Source organism: Labeo rohita, chromosome 10 (genome assembly GCF_022985175.1).
Source record: "Labeo rohita strain BAU-BD-2019 chromosome 10, IGBB_LRoh.1.0, whole genome shotgun sequence".
In the NCBI taxonomy this organism is placed as follows: Eukaryota; Metazoa; Chordata; class Actinopteri; order Cypriniformes; family Cyprinidae; genus Labeo; species Labeo rohita.
Window position 1 is genome coordinate 279,566 of NC_066878.1, and position 21,506 is coordinate 301,071.

The 21,506-nt window shown below is 36.9% G+C and overlaps 1 protein-coding gene across 1 annotated transcript in view; it reads left to right on the forward strand.

Annotated features, from left to right (window-relative positions):
* tcf7l1a (transcription factor 7 like 1a) overlaps positions 1-21,506 on the forward strand; it is a 35,346-nt gene that overhangs the window by 1,708 nt on the left and 12,132 nt on the right. Inside the window, exon 4 of the mRNA XM_051121724.1 lies at positions 19,561-19,644. Coding sequence (XP_050977681.1) covers positions 19,561-19,644 — 84 coding nt within the window. The remainder of the gene's footprint in view (positions 1-19,560; positions 19,645-21,506) is intronic.

A 21,506-nucleotide genomic window follows, 5' to 3' on the forward strand; every position in this document is an offset into this window, starting at 1 on the left:
GAGTTCATTCGAGGCACATCGAGATTTTCTAGATAAGTTCTTCCCCATCAGTGAAACTGTCTTTCAATTAGAGGGCTGTTAGGCGACTATTGTTATCATTAGTTACCGCTTGACGGCCCTATCGGAGGTCTCTACTGGATGCCCATTATCTTAATGACATCTTCACCTAGGGGGGCGGTTTGGCTACCTGAGCAGCAGGCCCCCACCGAGGTGTCTGAATCGCAGGCAAATTGCTGCATATGTTTGCCTTCCTCCATTTAGCTCCATTGAAGGATATCTGGAGTGTGTTTTTTTTCGCACAGTGTTTGCCTGTTGCTTTCTAAAGTCGCCGTGTCAATGTATAAGTGATGAGGCATGCGAACGCAGGCTAACATGTCATTGTGGAAAAATTTCAGCGAGCCTGTGGCGATAAACATTTGTTCATTGTGTTCATTGTGCTGCTAACTCATGAGAATGCATGAATCTCTTGGTCATACACTTGGATATTAGATGTGGTATTAGGTTTGCTTGTTTCCAGCACAATGGTTTTTTTCAACTTGTCAAATAGCATTAGCCAGAGAATGGCTGCTGTCGCATGAGTGGTTTGACTAAGGAAAACAGGTTACCTTTAACAGCTGTAACAAAGAGTGACTGTGATTCTAGTAGATAAGATGGATAATAACATCTGACTTCTGGTTTGCTAGTGTGTGTGTGAGTGAGCCCGAAGGCAACTGATTCAGCCGTGTACAATAGCAAGGTTGTGTATAGTTTTAGCGCACAAAAGTTTGTGAAGCGCCACTCAGTCTATGAGGGGGGGGGAAAAAAACATGTAATGTTACTGAACCGAAGCTGAAAATTGTTTACAGTAACTGTTGGCACAGGATTTTCAATGTAAACACAACCTGCTATGCTACGATTTTTTTTTTGAGGGAGCTTTATTTTCTTTATTTTTTGTTTTAGTTTGGAAAAGGTCTTCTTTTAGAGGGTTTTGCTTCCTTCTTTCTGTTATAAAGAACCTTTAGATACTTTTCCTTAAATGAGTTAGTCAGTTTAACAAGGTTTGCTTTGACCTCAGGTTAAAGTTGCTTAAGGTTTTATCTTCCACAATGTCCTCTTTTCGCAAATGCTAATTCAGCACTTTTGTAGTCTTCAACGTCCCTATTGCTCTTTGTTTGCTAATTATCACTTCCTTATTTAATAATGGTTCTTAATTGATTTAATTATGTTCTTGTCAGTGTAAACAGCAGGGTAAAAGTCCAGTGCTTTTGTATCTAGATGAGTCAGTATATTGTTGTTAGCGCTGTGAGGCTAATCTTGTTTGATTTTCTTACTTGGTTTTGTTGGTGTGACTGTGTTTTGTTTATTAACTTGGTCTGATAATGTTTTTTAGGTGCTGTTGCTAACATTTTTTGCTAGCTTAATCCATGTAAAGCTGACTTTGCAAGACTAGCAGCTATAATAGCTATATTAGCAGGTTGGCTAACGGATGGATTCTGAATGCCTATTCTTTAATCATTGATAAAATTACTGTTGCAAAAATCAAGTTGTTAAGGTCTGTTCACACCAAGAACGATAATTATAACTAAATAAAGAAGTTGACTTGAGAAAGCAGGACAAGAATGTTTTAAAAAAGTTTTAAAAGTTACAAACTACTAACTTATTGGAGTTTGGATGGGAGTTTAAATTAGAATTTTGACATGAGTTTGAAAGTCTTCACTCATCTGAACATTCCGTCAGTGGAAGTCCATGGAATTTTTATGAATTTTGTTCTTCTTCTGGGAGTTTAAATTTGAATTTTGACAGTTGGAGTTTGAAAAGCCTCTGCTCATCCGAGCATTCCGTTTATGTAAGTCTATGGAATGTTTATGATTTTTTTTTAAATCTTGTTTGGGAGTTTAAATTTGAATTTCAACAGTTGGAGTTTGAAAAGTCTCAGCTCTTCTGAACATTCCATCAGTGTAAGCCTGTGGAATGTTTATGATTTTGAATCCTCTTCTGGGAGTTTAAATGTGAATTTGGACAGTTAGGGTTTGAATAGTCTTGGGGCATCTAAACATTTCTTTTATGATTTTTAATCTTCAGTTTTATGATATCCGTAAATGCAATCAGTTAGAAAAGATATAGCACATTAAGTCAGATCAGTCTGAAGATCTGGGCTGAGTTTGGTGGTTGTAAAATTAAAGCTCTAAGGAGGAATTAGAGTCAGAAAATGAATGTAGTCACTGATGAATAATAATAAGTTTAAATAGCGTTTCAGTAAGTTGGCTTTCTCAATACAGATAGCTCTGTTTGCAGAGTGGCCAGTGGGTGGTTTTTGATTGGCTACCCATGTTTATGTCATTCTTCAACCGGACAAAAAAAGTTCTGAAGGTGATTCCGGAAACATTAACATAGAATTAGAACAATTATTAAAACTTTAATCTTATTGTCCTTGGAAATCTAGGTGCCGCAAACAGCAACAATGCAAAAAAGGTGCGAATCTGCACAGTTTGAAAGCAAAGTGTCATTGTTGAAGCACTTCACACTTGTGTATCCACTTCCTTTGGGGTCAAGCCAAGCTAACCTGCGAAATTAATTAAACTTAAGTGCACTTATTGCACGAAGTCGTACTAGCGAGTAAGTGGCAAGCCCTCGATCGCATAGCTGCGCTGTTGCAGCACGTCGTCTCTTTTTGACTGGCATTCTCTTCCCCTCTATCTTTCTTCCACTCTTTAAACTCTCTGCCTTACGATGGTATTTTAAGACCTACGGGACAATATAAAGTAAACAGAGGAATTGTCCTGCATACGAGAGGGCCTCATTTTACATAAACAAACAGTGCTCAGGAGAGCGGCCCTGTCAACAGCCCAAGCCTTTTCCACACACTCAGCACTCAGAGACGGGGTGGGGGTAGATGGTGAGAGAGAAACCAGGCACCCCCCTCCGGCCTGTCCCACCTCCCCGTCTTCAGCTACAGAGGGGACATTGTCCAGGCCTTTAAGTTAAGACAGCATTCCTGTAGAGCAAGACGGTTCAGGAAACCTGAAAACCGGTGTACGAATGTTTGCGCAAATGACCAAATAAACACAGCTTTACAATTTTATCCCGACTTAATGTGTTATGTTTTTTTTTTATTTCCTTCTGTAAGGATAAACTAAACAAATCCAAATTAATTTAGAAATATTTCGGTCTCTCTTCTGCTGCGTGCACTATGAATGCTGCGTCTTGTTAGGAAGCCAGGAATTGCATGAGACGTAAACCAATTCTCCTTTTTCCCCTTTTAATGTTACTACTTCATCAAGAGGCGACCGTTTAAAAAAACCTTCCCGCCGTTGGACGCGTTCCACCGAAGACCCTTTCTGGTAACTTGATTATTGACTGAGAAAGAAAGAAATGTCAAGCCAAACATTATTTTCCTCTTCTGGTTTTCCACACAAGCTTGGCGTCGTTCTAGACGTCTGTTTTGTTTTTTTTTCTTCGAACAAGGCAAAATAAAGACTTAATTTACGGACGTTCCTCCTGAAAGGAGAGCGGTTTATGAATCTGTACGTGAGGGCGAACCACAGGGGCTGAAGAAATGCTACAGGAAGTAGATAAAGGAATGCAGGGAGCTGTTCCCAAGGCCGTAACGCAGATCTCTTTCCTGTTGATCATATCACGTCCTGCGCTGGCTGCATGGAATCATTCTGAATTTGCAGTATTTTGCAATAGTTTTATCTCTTTGGCCAATTATCTTCGTATGGCATGGTGTTTACAGAATGGTGTAGATAGCAAGAGCGCCGTCATTACACAGTGGTTTTAATTATTTTGTTTTTTTATTGAAATGAAGCGGAACTGCTCCGTATCGTAATGCATCTGTGATTTATTTTATTACTGTTTTTTATAATAATTTGCCTGTTACTTATGCTTAAAAAGTCCTGGAAACAACAATTTTATTTATTTTATTATTATTATTATTATTATTATTATTATTATTATTTAAAAGATCGTAAATAAGCAGTTTTTAAATTAATGAAATGTGTAAACACGGTGGCACTATCAAAAACATTGGCTTGTTTGTTAAACATTTTGACCAGCCCGACATAGCAGCACAGCTTCAGCCAATGGCGTGAGTTTTAGGGCAGGGCTTTTTATTTTAATAACCAATGGCAGGCCATTATGTTTTCTTTTTTATATACATCTCAATATATAGATGTGTTTATTTTTTCTTCGTTGTGAAGTAATCTTTTCCTTTGTCCTTGTGGGACTTGAAAGTATTTAGGAAACTCTGGGCTGTGAATCAAAATGATTTCAAGTGTCCGAAGACAAATCAGGAATCTAAAATGGATGCAGTTAGCCTGATCTTTTATGGACTTGCTCCGTTGGGAGCAATATAACGTTTTTTGTCTGAGGCAAAACAGACTGAAGCCTCATTGGAGTGTTGGTTTTAGTGAGTGTGTGTGAGTTGCTGACGTCATTCTCCATTGATAAGATTGTGCTGGCAGTGGTCAATGCTCATCAAAACCCACTTCATGTTTGCTTGCATGTCCTGCAGTGAATTTCACCCCCGCCTCCCTGTTTTGGTCACAAAAACCAGCGAGCTCTCGCTCAGAGCTGCGTACTGACTTCATGCATCACTCTATGCTAATAAAACTTGATTGTGCCGGGGATAAAGTTTAAGGGGGTGGGGGGGCTTCAGGCTTCATCAGTCTGGTATTTTTAACAGCTGTTTTCAGTTATTACCTCGCAGTCAGAGCTTCCTGGGGCCTCGGGAGGGGGAGGGAGGGCGGGAGAGAGCGGGGTGCAGGGGGGTAGTTAGGGGTAAAGCATTATGGGAAAGAAACCAAGCGAGCTGTGGGGATGAGGGTGCCAGGTGGGTGAGAAAGTGGGCATGCGGCCAGGTAGTGTGTGTGTGTGTGTGTGTGTGTGTGTGTGTGTGTGTTTGCTCGTCCTGTTGGCTTAGTTGGAGCACGTGAACACAGCGATAACGCGTTATCTCATCGCAGCCCTCGACGGTCTCACATGGCCTTGTTGTGCCCGCTGCTTCATGCCAGGCTGAAAAGGCCACGGGAGATCTGATATCAGCAGCATCAGGATTTTCTTGTAGGGTGAGGTGTGTTTTCTGCTAATTCCTTATGTGATCAGTTGCTTGTGATATGGTTATCGTGGCGTGCTTTTAATTACTGCTGTCTTTTTCCACCTAATGTTACCTTTAGCACAAAGAATGTGTGTCTTCTGACTTACAAAACCTGATAAATAAGAGACTGGCTGGTGTGGAGTTTTTAAGGGCTGATTCAAACACTGTCATGCTTTGTGAAATTCACATGCGTAGCTAGAAGCATCTGCGTTCACATGTTTGCTTAAAGTATGTTTCTGGCCTTATTTTATGCAATTTTTATAATGCAAATAATTTTAGGTATGCACTATATAAATATAAATATTAAAATATATAAAAATTATTTGTATTATTAAAATATTCAATTTTATTATGTTGACATTTTAGTGGGTGTCTTCTGAAAGTTAGGGCAAAATATGATATTTATTTTTTGCTCAGAAAAACAAAAGCAAAATGCAATTAAATTAAACTGAAAACTCTTTTTTTTTTTTTTTAACAAGTTAGTGTTACGCTTACCGTTTTTATGCCTAAACCTTTTTTTTGAGCCATATATTGGTCATGTCTTTTAACATTTTGATTACCATCATGAGATATTTATTTATTTATTTTATGTATATTGCTGATTTAATAGTGCTTGTCTTATTTTCACATTTTGTCATGCAATGCTTACTTAAATTTATTTTTAAGTTAATTTTAAAAATGTGAATAATTTGATAAGTGTTAAATGTAAACTTTAACAAATGTTGTGATATTCAAATCACTTGTAGCATTTAAATATAGCATCTGAACACATTTTAGAATTTTAGTTTTGTATTAAATTATATAAATGTCTTATATAATTTTGTAAATTTTATATCTTATTATTTACCTTGTTACTGACATGGCGTAAAGCCAGTACACAAGCGAACAATTGAATTTATTTAGACAAAATTGAATAGATTTTCATTTGCATTGTTTATAAGTCACAATATACAAATTGTAATTATGGTTTTATCAGGAAGAGTGCATCTTTTTTTTATCTCTTGACAATGCTTATTGGTGGACGGACCTGACAAGGACCTGACAAGTGTCAAAATTTTAGGGATTTGCTAGTATCGACATGTTCCAAAAAAAGATTTAAGTTCAGTATCTTCAAAACAGCAGTTAAGCCCACAAATAATTGTCCAAACACTGAAGGGCGTTGCTGGCATTAGCAGTGAGTGTATGTATTATTGTGATGGTGTCAGCCGTAAGCTTCGCCCATATTGAGCGCCTTTCCCCATCTTGGGAGTCATCGGTGGAGAAGCTCTTTGTGGGCAGGGGCTTGGGGGTGGGCAGGCGGCCCCGATTCTCGTGTGAAATGAGGGATGTTCTATAGTGACTCTTGGCCGAGGCGGCAGGGAGTGTATGGGAGCTTTTATGAATAGGGGCCTTTCAGTCGTTCAGTATGGCTCTGAAAGGCTGAACAAAAGCCTAGAGGGTGGCGACTGAGAGCTACACGGTAGATCCACAAAACACTTCACTTTGCAGCGGCGTAGTCGTAATCCCTAAGACATCAGCCATTGCAAGCGCACGCATTCAAGAAATGTCACGTAAACAAAGTGGACGGCTGACAAATCTTCGAGAAGTTTAACGCCATAATTGGCGTTCAATTGGCCAGGCTTATGGTTGTCAAAATGCTGGATTTGTTGTCGGTCTGGGAATCTTATTCAAACACGACGGCTGCTGAAATTTTGTGGGAAGTTGTTTCCCTGGCTCCTAAATGGAGATGGGTCGTTTTTCCAGTGCGTTTGACAGTGAGATACATCTTCACATTGTTTCAGTTAGGGGTGAGAGGTCAAGGTTCACAGCCTGTTGACGTGACTCACAGTTGAGTGGGCACCAAAGTTCCCAGATTCCAGTAGGGGGGTCGTGGTCGCACTCCGGGCCTGGCAGCTTTTTCCCTCCCTTTCCCCTCTAAACTCTCCATTAGGAGTTAGTCAGAGCTGTCAGACAACATGTAGCGTCTCGCACACACCCTGCCGCTCACTTCCTCCCAAAAACGATGGTCCGTGGCGTGATGATTAATTAGAAAAGAAGAACAAAACAAAACCTTGCTCCAGTTCTTTTGGCTCCAGACATTCATTGGCCCGCCACAGTCTGGCTCATTCAGATTGGTGGAGTGGAAGTGACATAACCGCTGGCACAAAAGAGCAGCCGTGTGATTGGAGGAGAATGCGTATTGTGTGCCGTTGGGGGGTCCGTCACAGACACGGCGCTTCTACAGCTCTCACCCTGACCACAAGGTTGAGAGCGGCTCTATTGTCACATGACATGTTCACACTGGACCACAAGCTTTTGTGTGTGTGCGCGCATGCTTTTTTGTTTGTACGTGAGAGTGTATGTCTTATCCAGCTGGGCCTTGTCGGTCAGGGCATGGGCCGCCCCTCCCCGCGCACAGCTGCAGTTTGGACCCAGAGGCGCAGTTGAGGGCTTGTGAAAACCCCCTGAGCCTTCCTCATTTCTCCAGATGAGTACCTCATTGTAATCGACTGAACAGGAGTGCACTTATTTTTTTTCTTTTCTGGACTTTTTACTTTTGTGTGACTTATAAACTTGTCCAACGGTTACGTCTTTTAGTTCCTTTATGTTGACCAAAACTCATTCTAGGTTTTAGCTTTCTTGTAAACTCTTTAAAAGGGATTACCATTTCAACAGTTTCAAGCCTTATTTTTAAGTTAGGGGATATACACTTTCTGTCCAACGTAACTGTAGGTTTCCATTAGATTTTCTGAATCTATAACATTTCAAATTGGTCATTACTTAAAGAATTGTCAAAAATGGTTAACAGTTACATCCTCTACCTTTGTTGTTGCAGTCAACCAAAACTCGTACTCCAATTTGGGTTTCTTATAACCTTGTGGAAATTGGTGACACAGCAATTGTAATTGTTACCAGGTGGTCCCTGTTTGGGTTGGGGAAAAAGGTTGGAAAAGTTGTAACTGTAACTTTGGTAACTTTTCCAGCTGTTCCATCCTCTAACTGTCAGAACTACGGTAAGTTTTCCAACTGTTACGTCTTTTAAATATTAGAATTTTGGTAACTTTTCCTGTGGTTGTGTCCTCTAACTATTAGAACTTTGGTATCTTTTCTAATAGTTAGAGGACTAACTTTTTTTGGCTGTTACGTCCTATAACTCTTAGAACTTTGGAATCTTTTCCAACTGTTACGCCCTCTAAATATAAGAACTTTGGTAACTTTTCCAGTGGTTGTGTCCTTTAGCTATTATAACTCAGGTAACTTTTCTAATGGTTACATCCTCAAACTGTCAGAACTTTGGTAACTTTTCCAGCTTTTACATCCTATAACTTTTAGAACTGTGGTAACTTTACCAACAGTTATGTCCTCTAACTGTTAGAACTTTGGTAACTTTTCCAAAATTACGTCCTCTAACTATTATAACTTTGGTAACTTTTCCAACAGTTACATCCTCTAACTATCAGAACTTTGCTAACTTTTCCAGCTGTTACATCCTATAACTGTTAGAACTTTTTCAAGATTACATCCTGTAACTGTTATAACTTTGGTAACTTTTCCAAGATTACATCCTCTAATTATTATAACTTTGGACACTTTTCTGACGGTTACGTCCTCTAATTACATTCTAACTTTGGTAACTTTTCCAACGGTTATGCCCTCTAACTATTAGAATTTTGGTAACTTTCCCAACGGTTACGTCACTCTATCTATTAGAACTTTGGTAACTTTTCAAACTGTTACACCCTCTAACCAAAACTCGTTAGAAGAAGTAACTGTTGAAAAGGTAATTACTTTTGACAAGTAGCCCAAAATGGAGAATGAGTTTTTTTTTACTATAATGTCACCAAAATTATGGGATATAAATGTTTGAAAGTTTTGAGGACGGACTGTAGGAGACTTGTTGAAAGTGGTAACCTTTCCAACAATTATGTCCTCTACCATTGTTGATGTTGCACTCCTCAGTTAGTGGAAATGAGTGACATGGAAGTTGCAGTGGTTACCAAAATCAGCAAGTTTATAGGAAACTCAATATAGAGAATGAGTTTTGGTTTGGTAAAATGTTGAAGTCTGGGGGCGTAAGTGTTGACATTGTTGACATTGTTGTCAACCACAACTCCTCTTCCATTTGGTGACATTAAGTTACAGTATGACGCTCATATTCAATATTCATGTTTTCAATTTGCAACGCAGGCGCCGGTTAGCACGTTGTTTAGGTTTTATACTGTTCTCTTGCAATTGTAAACAATTCCTAGCATCGCATCTCACTCTCTCTGAAACACTCCCACAGTTTGTCACGGCCAAAGTCGACGGTGCGTTCCCCTAGCCGCCCGGCTCCTAGACCCAGCCTCGTGAAAAACCACACAAACACGCTGTGTGTACTTTAGAACTGGTTACAGCTGCAAGCAGTGAAATCTGGATTGTGTTAGCCCATGCACTGTGATTTATAAATTGTTTCTCAGGCCATAAATTCCCACTATAATTGCACTCCAAGCCCCCTTCCACTCTCCTCACTCTTTCTCTCCCCCCTTCTTTCCCTCTCCGTCTTTCACTCCTTCGCCTCCTGCGCTTCCAGACGCGCACACACGCTCCGGCGGTACGTGGTCCGGCACTAATTGTTTGCAGGAGGGAACTGGTTTGACAAGGCAGAGAGTTTTCAAAATTAGGCAGGGCGGTCACAGTTGTAAGTCAGGGCTGTACGTCGCAGGTACGGCGTGTCATGCCTCCGTATCGCCCCCCTGGACTGTTATTGCACAACAGCAGTTGTTAATGAGCTAAAGATAACGCTTTAGCCATTTAGTGCAATTTCGCAAGCATTTGCATTATTTCCTCTCCTGCGTTTAATTGCAGAGAGCTATGCACGACGTTCCCCCAGGCCTCTCTGTGGTAGATTCAAGTTTTATACTTAACAGCCAACAGGTTATAAAAAATAACCCTGTTTATGTGTTGTGCCTCAAGTTCTCCATACGAAGGAGAGCTTGTCAACAAATCCGCTGTTTAAAGATGGCTGCTGTTTAAAGATTTTCCAGTTCTGTTGCAATCGGGTGACATGATTTTTTTTGACGCCAGTTAGACTTGTGTTTTAGCAGGAGGGGTATATTGGGGAAGGGGTGAAGTTTGAGTTGGTGTGTGCGTGTGTGTGCGCTGGGGGGAGGTAGTCTACCAAGAGAACACAATAAGCTCTTTGTCTTCATTATGCACTTAGCATTTGAGAAAAGGATGAAGGTTTCTTTATTTTACTTTATCTTTAGGACCAATGCACCATTCACTGATTTTATATGCATATGCTATGTATCATTTAGTCTATTCAAATATTTACAGCCTGCACTGTTGTTGCTCAGTTTACTTATTACTGCAAAATATAGTTATTATCACAAACTGGATGCCTACAAAGTTGTGGATTACTACAGCAAGCTCTTTTGGGTTATAAAGTGGCTTTGTTATCCCTCTTGGCTGCTTGTGGGTTAACAAGCCCAGGCTGTTCATCGTAAACCTGGGTATAGTTTGGACTGCAGTGTTGTAACCAGATACCGAAATACTGGAAACCGCATAACTGACTTGTAATTGACTTTAAGGAGGGTGGCTGCATTTTGCCTTTGCAGAAAAACAGAGCTCCCAACAGACAGCTTATTACTTTCTCGTGGTCGTAATTATGTGTTGGGTTTTATTTGACCTACTGTTTTGTCCTGCGCCACAATAACACTCTTATTCCTCGCATTGTCAAACTTTGTTTGTGCCTTTCTGTTGAGATTATTAAAAAGACATCAACGTGTTACGCACATCTAAAGCGTGTTTCATGAAAAATCAGAAAGTGAAGGTGTCTCCCGAAGGTAGTTTTCCTTTCCTGCAACCGGGACGGTTGGTGAATGCAAACTTGGTCTCTGTTGCCGTCCCTAAATGAGCCGCATTGCCATGGAAACCCCTGGTCTCCGGATGGCTGACCTCTGAACCAGTTCTTTAAGTAGGCAGTGAATGGAGGGAGTAGTGTTATCAGTGAGGTCACAATAGTATCCATGGGAACTCGGAGAGCAACTGTCAGTCATGAGTCTTTCCTGTTGAGGCTGAAGCCCGGTTCTGTGTGGAAGCCACTGGCTTGATGAAAAGAGGCACTTTAACGCAGCTAATGTAGGCAGGTCAGCCAGCGCTGCTGAACTACAGGAACAAACCACAAATAAGCGCTTCATTGCATTAGGATGATTTGCGGTCGATTGGGAAGGTTTCGTTAGTTTTAAAGGGATAGTTCACCCAAAAATGAAAGGTTTGTCATCATTTACTCACCCTCATGGCGTTCCAAACCTGCATGAGTTTCTGTATGTTGAACAAAAAAGAAGATATTTTGAAGAATGCTGGTAATCAAACAGTTGATGGTCTCTGTTGTATTATGGAAGTCAGTGGTGACCCAACAACTGGTTCTTAAAAAAATCATCTTTTTTGTTCAGCATAAGGGTTTTGAGGGTGAGTAAATAATGACACATTTTGGGTGAACTATTCCTTGAAATTGTAAGGATGCACTGAATTCCGACCTATATTTTCCATACTAATAGAAGATAATAGGAAATGGCATAGAAAAATAGAATACTGTTTAAATTCTACACTGTTGATTAATTTGACAGTTGATATTTGATTAGTTGATTATTTACAGTTGTTATTTATTTATTGTTGATCATTATAGTGACTAATTTTGAAAATTTTTTTTTTTTTTTTATTAATGTTTAGTGTTTATTAATCTTTATGAATCTTGAATTCTTTAAATAAAGTAGATTTTGGTGACTTTTTACTTAAATGGTACTTTTGTAACTATTCCTTTAAGTTGTAAGGGTGCATTGAATTTCTAACTAAATTTTCAATATCAATAGCAAGTAATTTAAACAGTATCCTATTTTTCTATGCCATTTAATTCTACACTATTTAAGTGTTGATAATTAATTTGGCAGTGATATTTAATTTAAACACATGGACTGTATAATCATTGTAGTGACTAATATTATAAGTGTTTTTTATTGTGCTATAATGTTTAATAACTATGAATCTTTTCAAACATCAATCTAGAATTTACATTCTGTAAATAAAATTGTTCAATATTAATTAAATTGTATGGATGCAGAATTTCCAGTACCAATAGCAGATAATTTAATGGATTTTTTTTTTTTGTATTAATCTGTAAGTCAATCTAGAATTTACATTCTGTAAATAAAATAGTTTTTGGTGACTTTCTACTTCAGTAAATTGTAGGAATGAGAATTTCTAAATTTTCAATACCAATAGCAGATAATTTATTGGATTATAAATGGCATAGAAAAATAGGATACGATTTAAATTCTATACTATTTAAAAGTTGATAATTCATTTGACAGTTGGTATTTAACTAAAAATATGGACTGTATAATCATTATAGTGACTAATATTATAAATGTGTTTTTTTCTTTTTAATTAATGTTTATTAATCTTTTCAAAAGTCAAATCATAGTTATAGTGACTCATATTATACATTTTTTTTGTCTGTTTAATGTTTCTTAATCTTTTTAAAAGTCAATCTAGAATTTACTTTCTTTAAATAAAATAGGTTTTGGTGACTTTTTACTTGGCCTAACTATTCGTTTAAATTATGTGGAGATGCATTTAATTTTTACATTTTCAATACCAGCAGCAGAGAATTTAATGGATTATAAATGGCATAGAAAAATAGGATACTGTTTAAATTCTATAATTGATAATTAATTTGAAAGTTGATATTTAATTAAAAATATGGACTGTATAATCATTATGGTGACTAATATTATAAATGCGTTTTTTTTTTTTTTATTAATGTTTAATAAAAAAAATTAATTATTAAATAAATATTAAATAAATAATTAATTTGGCAGTTGATATTTAATTAATAAAACAGACTGTATCATAGTTATATTGACTCATATTATACATTTTTTGTTTGTTTGTTTGTTTAATGTTTCTTAATTTTTTTTTTTTAAGTCAATCTTGAAATTACATTCTCTTTTGACTTTTTGCTTAGTATTAAAGTAAAAATTACTTTAATAGTAATTTTGTAACCTAACCATTCCTTTAAATTGTAGGAATGCACTAAATGTTCAGTACCAATAGCAGAGAATTTAATGGATTGTAAATGGCATAGAAAAATAGCATACTGTTTAAATTCTACACTTTTTAAGAGTTCATAATTAATTTAACATTTGGTATTTAATTAAAAATATGGACTGTATAATCATTATAGTGACTAGTATTATAAATGTGTTTTTATTAATGTTAATTTAGAATTTACATTCTTTAAATAGAATAGTTTTTGGTAACTTTTTATTTTAATAGTAATTTTGTAACCTAACTTTTCCTTTAAATTGTTGAATTTCCAACAAAATTTTCAGTGAATGGATTGTAAATGAAAATGAAAAATAGGATACAGTTTAAATTCTACACTGATTCTTCATATTTAATTAAAAAAAATGGGTTGTATAATCATTATAGTGACTAATATTATATATTTTTTGTCTGTTTGTTTAATGTTCATTAATCTTTTGAATTAATCTCCTATGTTGAACAAATGAGACTGATGACAGGAATATTTCTGTTTTTATACTTTTATTTAATATTTAAGATTATTTCCAGTTCTAACCATCTTATTTATCAACACAGAAAACCCGTAAATGATCAAACTGAATAATATATTCTGATAGTAATACATCATAACAATAATAATATTGTGCACCCTCAATACCAATGATTTTTTTTTTGTCCTAAAATGACTACTATTTTCTTTCAAGGGATTTCTATAATTGGGGTCAAATTAGTTTTATGCTGTGGCTGTGTGTATCCAATTCCTGTAACAAAATGAGCGTCTGCTGATCCGTTGTACCTAGAAGTTCCCAGAACCTTGTTGAATTACTTCCTAATGTGATCGGTGGATGAATAGGTGATTTGTTGGTTACATTTCTGCAGTCCAATCGCTTTTTGTTTCTGTAATAAGATAAGTCTCCTTTAATGAGCCTCTCCTCCTCCTCCGAGTTTAATCTCGTAAATCAGAGTTCATAATGACTTCATTTTTTGCTTATTAACATTGTTTGTTTTTGTTGTTCAAAGTTGTTGTTTTCTTCTCATCTTGATCTCCCGTTCATATTTGGAGGCGGTCGACAATCCCCGTCCTTTCCCCGCAAATTAATTTCCAATTAGCACAGATAGCGGTGTCGTTTGCCTATGAATTGTTCACTTAATTATCGGAAACTCTCGTGGCTCTTAAACAAACAATAGGCCTGAATGCCGACCTGCGGTGAGGGAGGGCTGGAAACCGCCGCCTCTATTGTCTTTCCCGCTGGCGGCAGTGAAAAGAGCAGCGAGAGGTGTCGTTCGCATAAATAAATGAGTCAGGTGATGTCAGACCCCTCTGGCCGCATCAGGCCGCTGCCCTATAGGCATACATGCTCGTAATCCTGACCCTTTTGTCTGGCTTAACTGTTCTGATGCTGAGATGTAATGGATTCCTTTGTGCACCACCAGCTTTCTGCTCCATTCTACTGGAGGGTGTGTGTGAATGGTGGAAACATCAGGCAGAAATGTAGGCCATGCTTTGAATGATTGACATGACCTACTTGGCTCCGCCCCACTCCGGATTTGTTTTTTCTTTTCCTTTTTCAAGAACGTTGTGCTATTTTGTGGTTTGAGGTGCAACGCTTCGAATCCCCGCGATCCAGAACGAGGCTTGCGGTTGCTGCAACACATGTTGAGGCTTCCAGATATCTCCTTAAAGAGGTGTCTTCTTCTGTTTGTTTTGACAGAAGGCTTCATTTCGTCTAGTGTATGACTGTCAGGATTGATATTCATGAAGTTTTAAGTTGTCATAATGCTGTTAGAGATTCCCATCATCTACGCTCGGCTGCGCAGAAAGCATTTAAGCAACATTTCAGTCTTTCTCTGTGACCTCTTGACAGCAGGTAGACAGCTACAAACTCACTCCAGGTGTATTTATGAAGTTGGTTTAAAGTATGTTTTCTGTCTTAGCCTGCCCAAGGCAATATGGCACTCATTTTTTATAATTCAATATTTGTTTTCATAATTCATTGTATTTTAAATATTTTAAATATTTTGTTTTGTGTTTTGTTTTGCTATTTCCCAGATATCTTAATTTGCTCATATTTGACCATTTTAATATTATTGATATCAAAAATAAACATTTAATTTAATTTAATTTTAATTTTTATTTTATTTAGTTTTATTTTATCAAGACAGATTAATATTTTAATGTTTGGCCAGTTTAAGGTTATTGGTATCAAGAATAAACATTTTGATTTTGTTATTTTATTTTATTATTATTATTTTTTTTATATATATTAACCTGACATATTAATCTGATAATATTTGGCTGTTTTACGATTATTGTTATTAAAAATAAACTTTTGTTTTATTTTATATATTAATATTAGCCAGACATATTAATCTGCTAATGTTTGGCTATTTTAAGTAAACATTAATTTAATTATTTTATTTTATGTTTTTTATTTTATTTTATTTTTTAATATTAACCAGACATCATAATCTGCTAATAATTGGCCGTTTTAAGATTATTGGTATTAATCAACTTTTTTTAATTTTATATATTAATATTAACCACACATATTAATCTGCTAATGTTTGGCCATTTTAAGTAAAGCTTTTATTTTATATTTATTTTATTTTATTTTTTTTTTCTTTTCTTTTATTTATTTTATTACTATCAAGAATAAACATTTTTATTTTATTTTATTTTATTTTTTAATGTTAGCCAGACATATTAATCTGCTAATATTTGGCTGTTTTAAGATGATTGGTGTCAGAAAAAAACTTTTTTTTATTTTATATTTTAATATTAGCAAGACATGTTAATCTACTAATGCTTGGCCATTTTAGGTAAACATTTATTACTTTATTTTATTTTTTTATTTAATTTTATTATTTTATTACTTTATTCCAGACAGATAAATTTTTTTTACTGGTGTCATGAATAAACAGTTTCTTTTTTTTTTTTTTTTTCTGTGAATGTCAATATTAAGAAAATTTAAATATTGATACAATTTAAAAATGCATTTTAAAAACAAATAAAGACGACATTGCCTTTTTTACATAGTATTTTTTTTTGTGTGTGTGTGTTTTTGTTGATTTTCTTAGTGAAGCTTTGATTTACCATTATGCTTAGCAGGTCATCTCTGAAATTTGACATGCGTTTTGAGGCTTTCGTGTCTGTGCACCATTTCTTTTCTCCTCTCCACAAGACGTCAATGTTGCATATTGCTAAGCATCTGCTCCTAGAGTTATGGCTTTCAAATACAAATCCCCCGACCCCAAGACTGTTTACTTTGGCCGATCTCCCTTTGTGTCTCCAAAAAAGCAGGGCACAGGTCCCTGCAGCCCGGTAGTCTGTGAGTTTGTGTGGGAAGGCAAAACTGAGATTATATTTCAAGATAGTATGTTAAGTTTTCAGTCAGGTGATGGCGGTTACGATCAGGAAGGTAGATTGTATTTTTTCAGTCATCCGTCCACTTTAACTGCAGCTGCAAATACCAGAAACAGGGTAAGGCCTCCCGACAAGAACTAGACGTTCCTCAGAGTGGCTCCTCTCAAAAACCATTCGCAGATGCCCTCTAAAAAGCCCGACCACAGACTTAAAGGGATCGTTCACCTGAAGATGTCATTATTTAGGCTACTCACCCTCATATCAAAGCTGCATGAGTGAGTTTTTGTCAGTGGAGCAACAACATTAGGTAGGGTGAGTTTATGTTTGGGTGAACTGTCCCTTTAAGCACATTCATTTTGATTGTCTGACCAACTTGCAGTTGTCATTTATCAACTCTACTACAAACAATGGAAGGTGAAAGTGAACCCAACATCTTTACTAAACAGGCCACAAGGTCTCGGCTCATCCTGCCAGCTGTAAGGAAACCGTACCAGTCCCTGCTCATAAACTACTTTTGTTTTCCGCACCACCAAACCCAGCAACCCCGTCCGCCGGACCATAATGTCTTTTCCATTTTTAGCCCACTGTCTTATCCAAACTTCCTCACAACAATTCCGCTTGTGATGAATGAAGTTAAAAAGGGAGAAACAAAGCCTTATTAACCCCAAATGTGCCATAAAGGTTGATTTTAGAACACATTTGGGTTGTGCAAAATGAGATTTTGTTGTTTAGTGTTGACTTTTTTTTTCTGTTTTAATTTTTCTGGACTCCTTTTTTAATTGTTAGGCTGAATTTTATTAATCAGAAATCATGTCTAATTAATTAAAATCATGAAACTTATACAATTTAACATAGGTTTATTAAAAGTTTAACAAAAATTACATTTAAAAATTTTTCTCACTTTATGTTTTATTGTTAATTGTTTTAGCATGTCTAATTATTTGAATGCATAAAAAACTTGCATTTATTCTTATAATAGTGTTATAAAATGTTTTTCCCCCTTAGAAATTATTTTGTGTATCTACATTTTTTTTTTCTTGATTATTAGATGAAAGGCATAAAATATTGATTTAATTTCTCTTTTAATTAATGAAAATTAAACACATTTTATTTTTGGCAAATAAATGGGATTTACTATTCCAATTTAAATATGGAAGAAATATTATGTGATTATTTCTTTATTTCTTTATCGAGTACATTCTACTAAATAATAGTAATATAGACCTATTTCTGGCACAAGGGCTTCAAGTTAAACAAACGTTTATTTTGACAGTTTGTCATGTGTTTCTGTCTGTATATGATATGATGCTAGTTTCAGTCAAATGAAACGGCGAAAATGTTAATATAGTGACTCACAAAGCAGTTTTGTAGATATTGTTCATGTATTTATGTCCTCATTTGATGAGACGGCAGACGCTGAAATCACCGCGAGCTTCTGTTCCGTTTATTCATTCATTCAGACCGGTAGACACGCAGAACATGCGGGATTCATATTTAATTAGTCTTTTTGCGACTTGATATTTACAGATACTGGTCCACACCATGCTTTGGTTTAAGTGTAATGACCTGCCTTTTATAGATTAGTCCAAACTTTGATAAATTCCGTGACATTCCACGGTAAACTGTAAATTCCATTTTTATGACTGGATTCCGCGTTTCCGTCTGCGTTTTCTGCATCAGGGAATCGTATTTCAGGCGAAAATACCCTTATTTTGATATTCTGTTACCACGATTGTAAGATTTTGATCATGTAGCCCACCCGTAGTATATATGCTTGGACATTGATGTATAAGGATTTGCCTACATTTGTGTTGGCCCTTAAGTAGAACTATAAATTTGGTTTGTGAAAAGAGTTCTTGAGGTATATGTGTTCACTATAACCGCAGATGCTTTCAGCCCCTAGACTCAAGAGCTTAGATACGCGAACGATGACTCCACAGGAACATCTGATACGGTTTGACTTCTACACAAACCAGATGACCGAGCCAGGCGGGGAAGCTCCGCGAAGGGATAAAAAAACTACATTTTATAAATTGCTCCTGAAAATCATAAGCGCTGAATGCGAGGGGCCCCAGAAAAGCTGAAAGGCATCAAACTTTGACACGCGCGCACTGAGCTACGAGGCCTTTCACAATAAACGTCTCCCTCTGTATAGGAAGTTCAGTCATTCATCATTGCATACCACGCTCGCCCTGCGTTGCATTTTCGTTCTCCATTGATTTATAAAGGGGCAGAATTAGAGAGAGGCAGATCTCTGCTCTGTGCATTCTGTAAGGCCTCTTCCAGTGCGTTATGGGACTTCCTCCCAGCTGTTGCTCTTACTAACATACACACATATTATCCATCCAGCTGGGCATTTACTATGCTGGGGCCTGCAGTCCAAATCATATTTAACTTTCACGTTTCGCCCCCTCCCTTGGGCCCGACTGCTCCTGTCTCGGCCCCCCCAAACTGTTCCAGCTAATGCTCCCAGGTGCTAAACAGCACTCTGAGTTCATCTCCACAGCTTTCAAATGAATTAAGACAAAGAACAGCTGGATCGCTGGAATCTGTGGATGACTCAGAGGTCCATTTAATTGATTTCTTCCATTCCGTTCTGTTTTAAATGAATATTCCAGGTTAAATGCATGTCTACAGAAATACTTCGGTCAACTGTACATAACTGTAAATATAGGTGCTTCACCATGCCATAGATTCTTTTTTTTGTCTAAATGGTTCCATTAAGAACTTTTCACATCTGAAGAACCTTTCTGTTTCACAAAAGGTTCTTTTTGGCGAAAGAAGGTTCTTCAGATTATAAAAAGATAAGAGGTGGTTTTTTAAAGAACCTTTGACTGAATTGTTCTTTGTGGAAGCAAAATGGTTCTTCTATGCTATGGCATCGCTGTGAAGAACCTTTTAAAGCACCTTTATTTTTAGGATTGTAGCTTCATATACTTTTCATCCAAGTGTTTAACATGAAGGTGCAAGTGGCAAACGTTTATTTAACTTCAAATATTCCTTTAATTCAAAGACTTGCTTTTGGTTATGCAGCTTTTTTTGTTTTCTTGTTTTTGACTTTCTCTTTTGTCTCTTGCAGTATCTACAAATGAAATGGCCGCTTCTTGATGTTCCCGGGACGGCAGCCCTTAAGGACTCCAGATCACCAACACCAGGGCACTTAGTAAGTTCATCAGCATCTTCATATTCTATGTAGTTCACAATGCAATCAAGAAGATCATATGACAAGTTGGGTTTAGACTAACCTTGACTAAAATTGTCCATTCTTATGTTGTGCTCTTGTATGATATGCATCTTTAGAAGGCAAATGCTTTGAACATTTTGTTCTGAAACCATTAAGCCAACAATAAAATGTATATATTGGTATTTAACTGAATAGGTTGGTTTGACTTGGGTTAAAGGGTTAGTTTACTTCCAGAATAAGATGTTCATGTCTTTCTTTCTTCAGTCGAAAAGAGAGGTTTTTGAGGAAAACTTTCCAGGATTTTTCTCCATGTAGTGGACTTCAATGGGAGCCAATGGCTTGAAGGTTCAAGTTGCAGTTACAATGCAGCTTCAAAGGGCTCTACATGATCCCAGCCAAGTAATAATGCTTTTTAACCACAAATGTAATCCTGGACCACAAAACCAGTCATAAGTCACACAAGTATATTTGTAGCAAAAGCCAACAATACGTTGTATGGGTCAACATTATCGATTTTTCTTTAATGGCAAAAATCATTAGGATATTAAGTAAAGATCATGTTCCATGAAGATATTTTGTAAATTTCCTACCGTAAATATATCAAACTTTTCATTTTTGATTAGTAATATGCATAAGAACTTCATTTGGACAACTTTAAAAGTGATTTTCTCAATATTTAAATTTTTTAATTCCAGATTTTTAAATAGTTGTATCACAGCCAAATATTGTCCTATCCTAACAAACCATATATCAATGGAATTATTTATTCAGCTTTAAGATGATGTATAAATCTCAATTAAAAAAAACTTGACCCTTTTGAGGGGTTTTGTGGTCCAGGGTCACAAATGCTCATCTTGCACTAGCTCTGCGATGCACGTCTGTGACTGCATGCATTACGTAATCACGTTGGAACGTTCACATGCAGTTAGTTCTTTGTCTTTATACTTTGGTTCAGAAAGATAGTTTAGGGTGAAAAACTCCATCTTATTTTCTCCTCCAACTCATAATCGTCCGACATGTTTGTTTTACCTTTTTTTGTAAAGGGCGTTTGGTTTGTAAACACTGGGTTGGTATTTCCACCTACGTCATGCATGACCTTTCCAACGTGACTACATGATGTGTTTTGCTAGATCGGACCCTTGTTCCTCATCTGAGATCGTGTAGAAGCTGCATTAAAACTGAGATTTGGATCTTCAACTCGTTGGTCCACATTGAAGTCCACTATATGGAGAAAAATCCTGGAGTGTTTTCCTCAAAAACCTTCATTTCTTTTTGACTGAAGAAAGCAAGTTGTGAACATCTTGGATGACATTTGGGTGAATGAATTATCAGAAAGTTTTAATTCTGGAAGTGAACTAATTCTTTAAGAGCAAAGGTACATTGGTGTCCTGCATAACTTCTTTCGCTACGAACAACTGGAAACATCTTTCCCACACAAGCATGACTAGCTTTTAGCCGAAGCCTGGCTTAGGCCAAGGGCTTAAGCTTGTCGTTCTAAGTGTCAACAAGCAACAGACTTATTTTCATGCCGTTCCACCCCCTCCGGCCACTCATGCGACCCAACTTTTGACCTGCTTCACCCTTTCCAGACACCATGGCGGAGAACCTCAGGAATGCTCGCTCCAAATGGCAGCTAATCCATTCCGGAGACACGTTTTTTTTTTTTTTTTCACCCTCCAAACATGGAGATTGTCAGCTCAGAACGATTGAGGTTCTGCCACGGTGACAAAGTGATCACTGACTGTGGTCCGAGCTGAAAGATTAGAGCGTTTGCCCAAGAGATTCCCAAACAGACCTTTGGGTCAGTCTTGTCTAAACGAGAATCCAATTTAAAGTTCTCA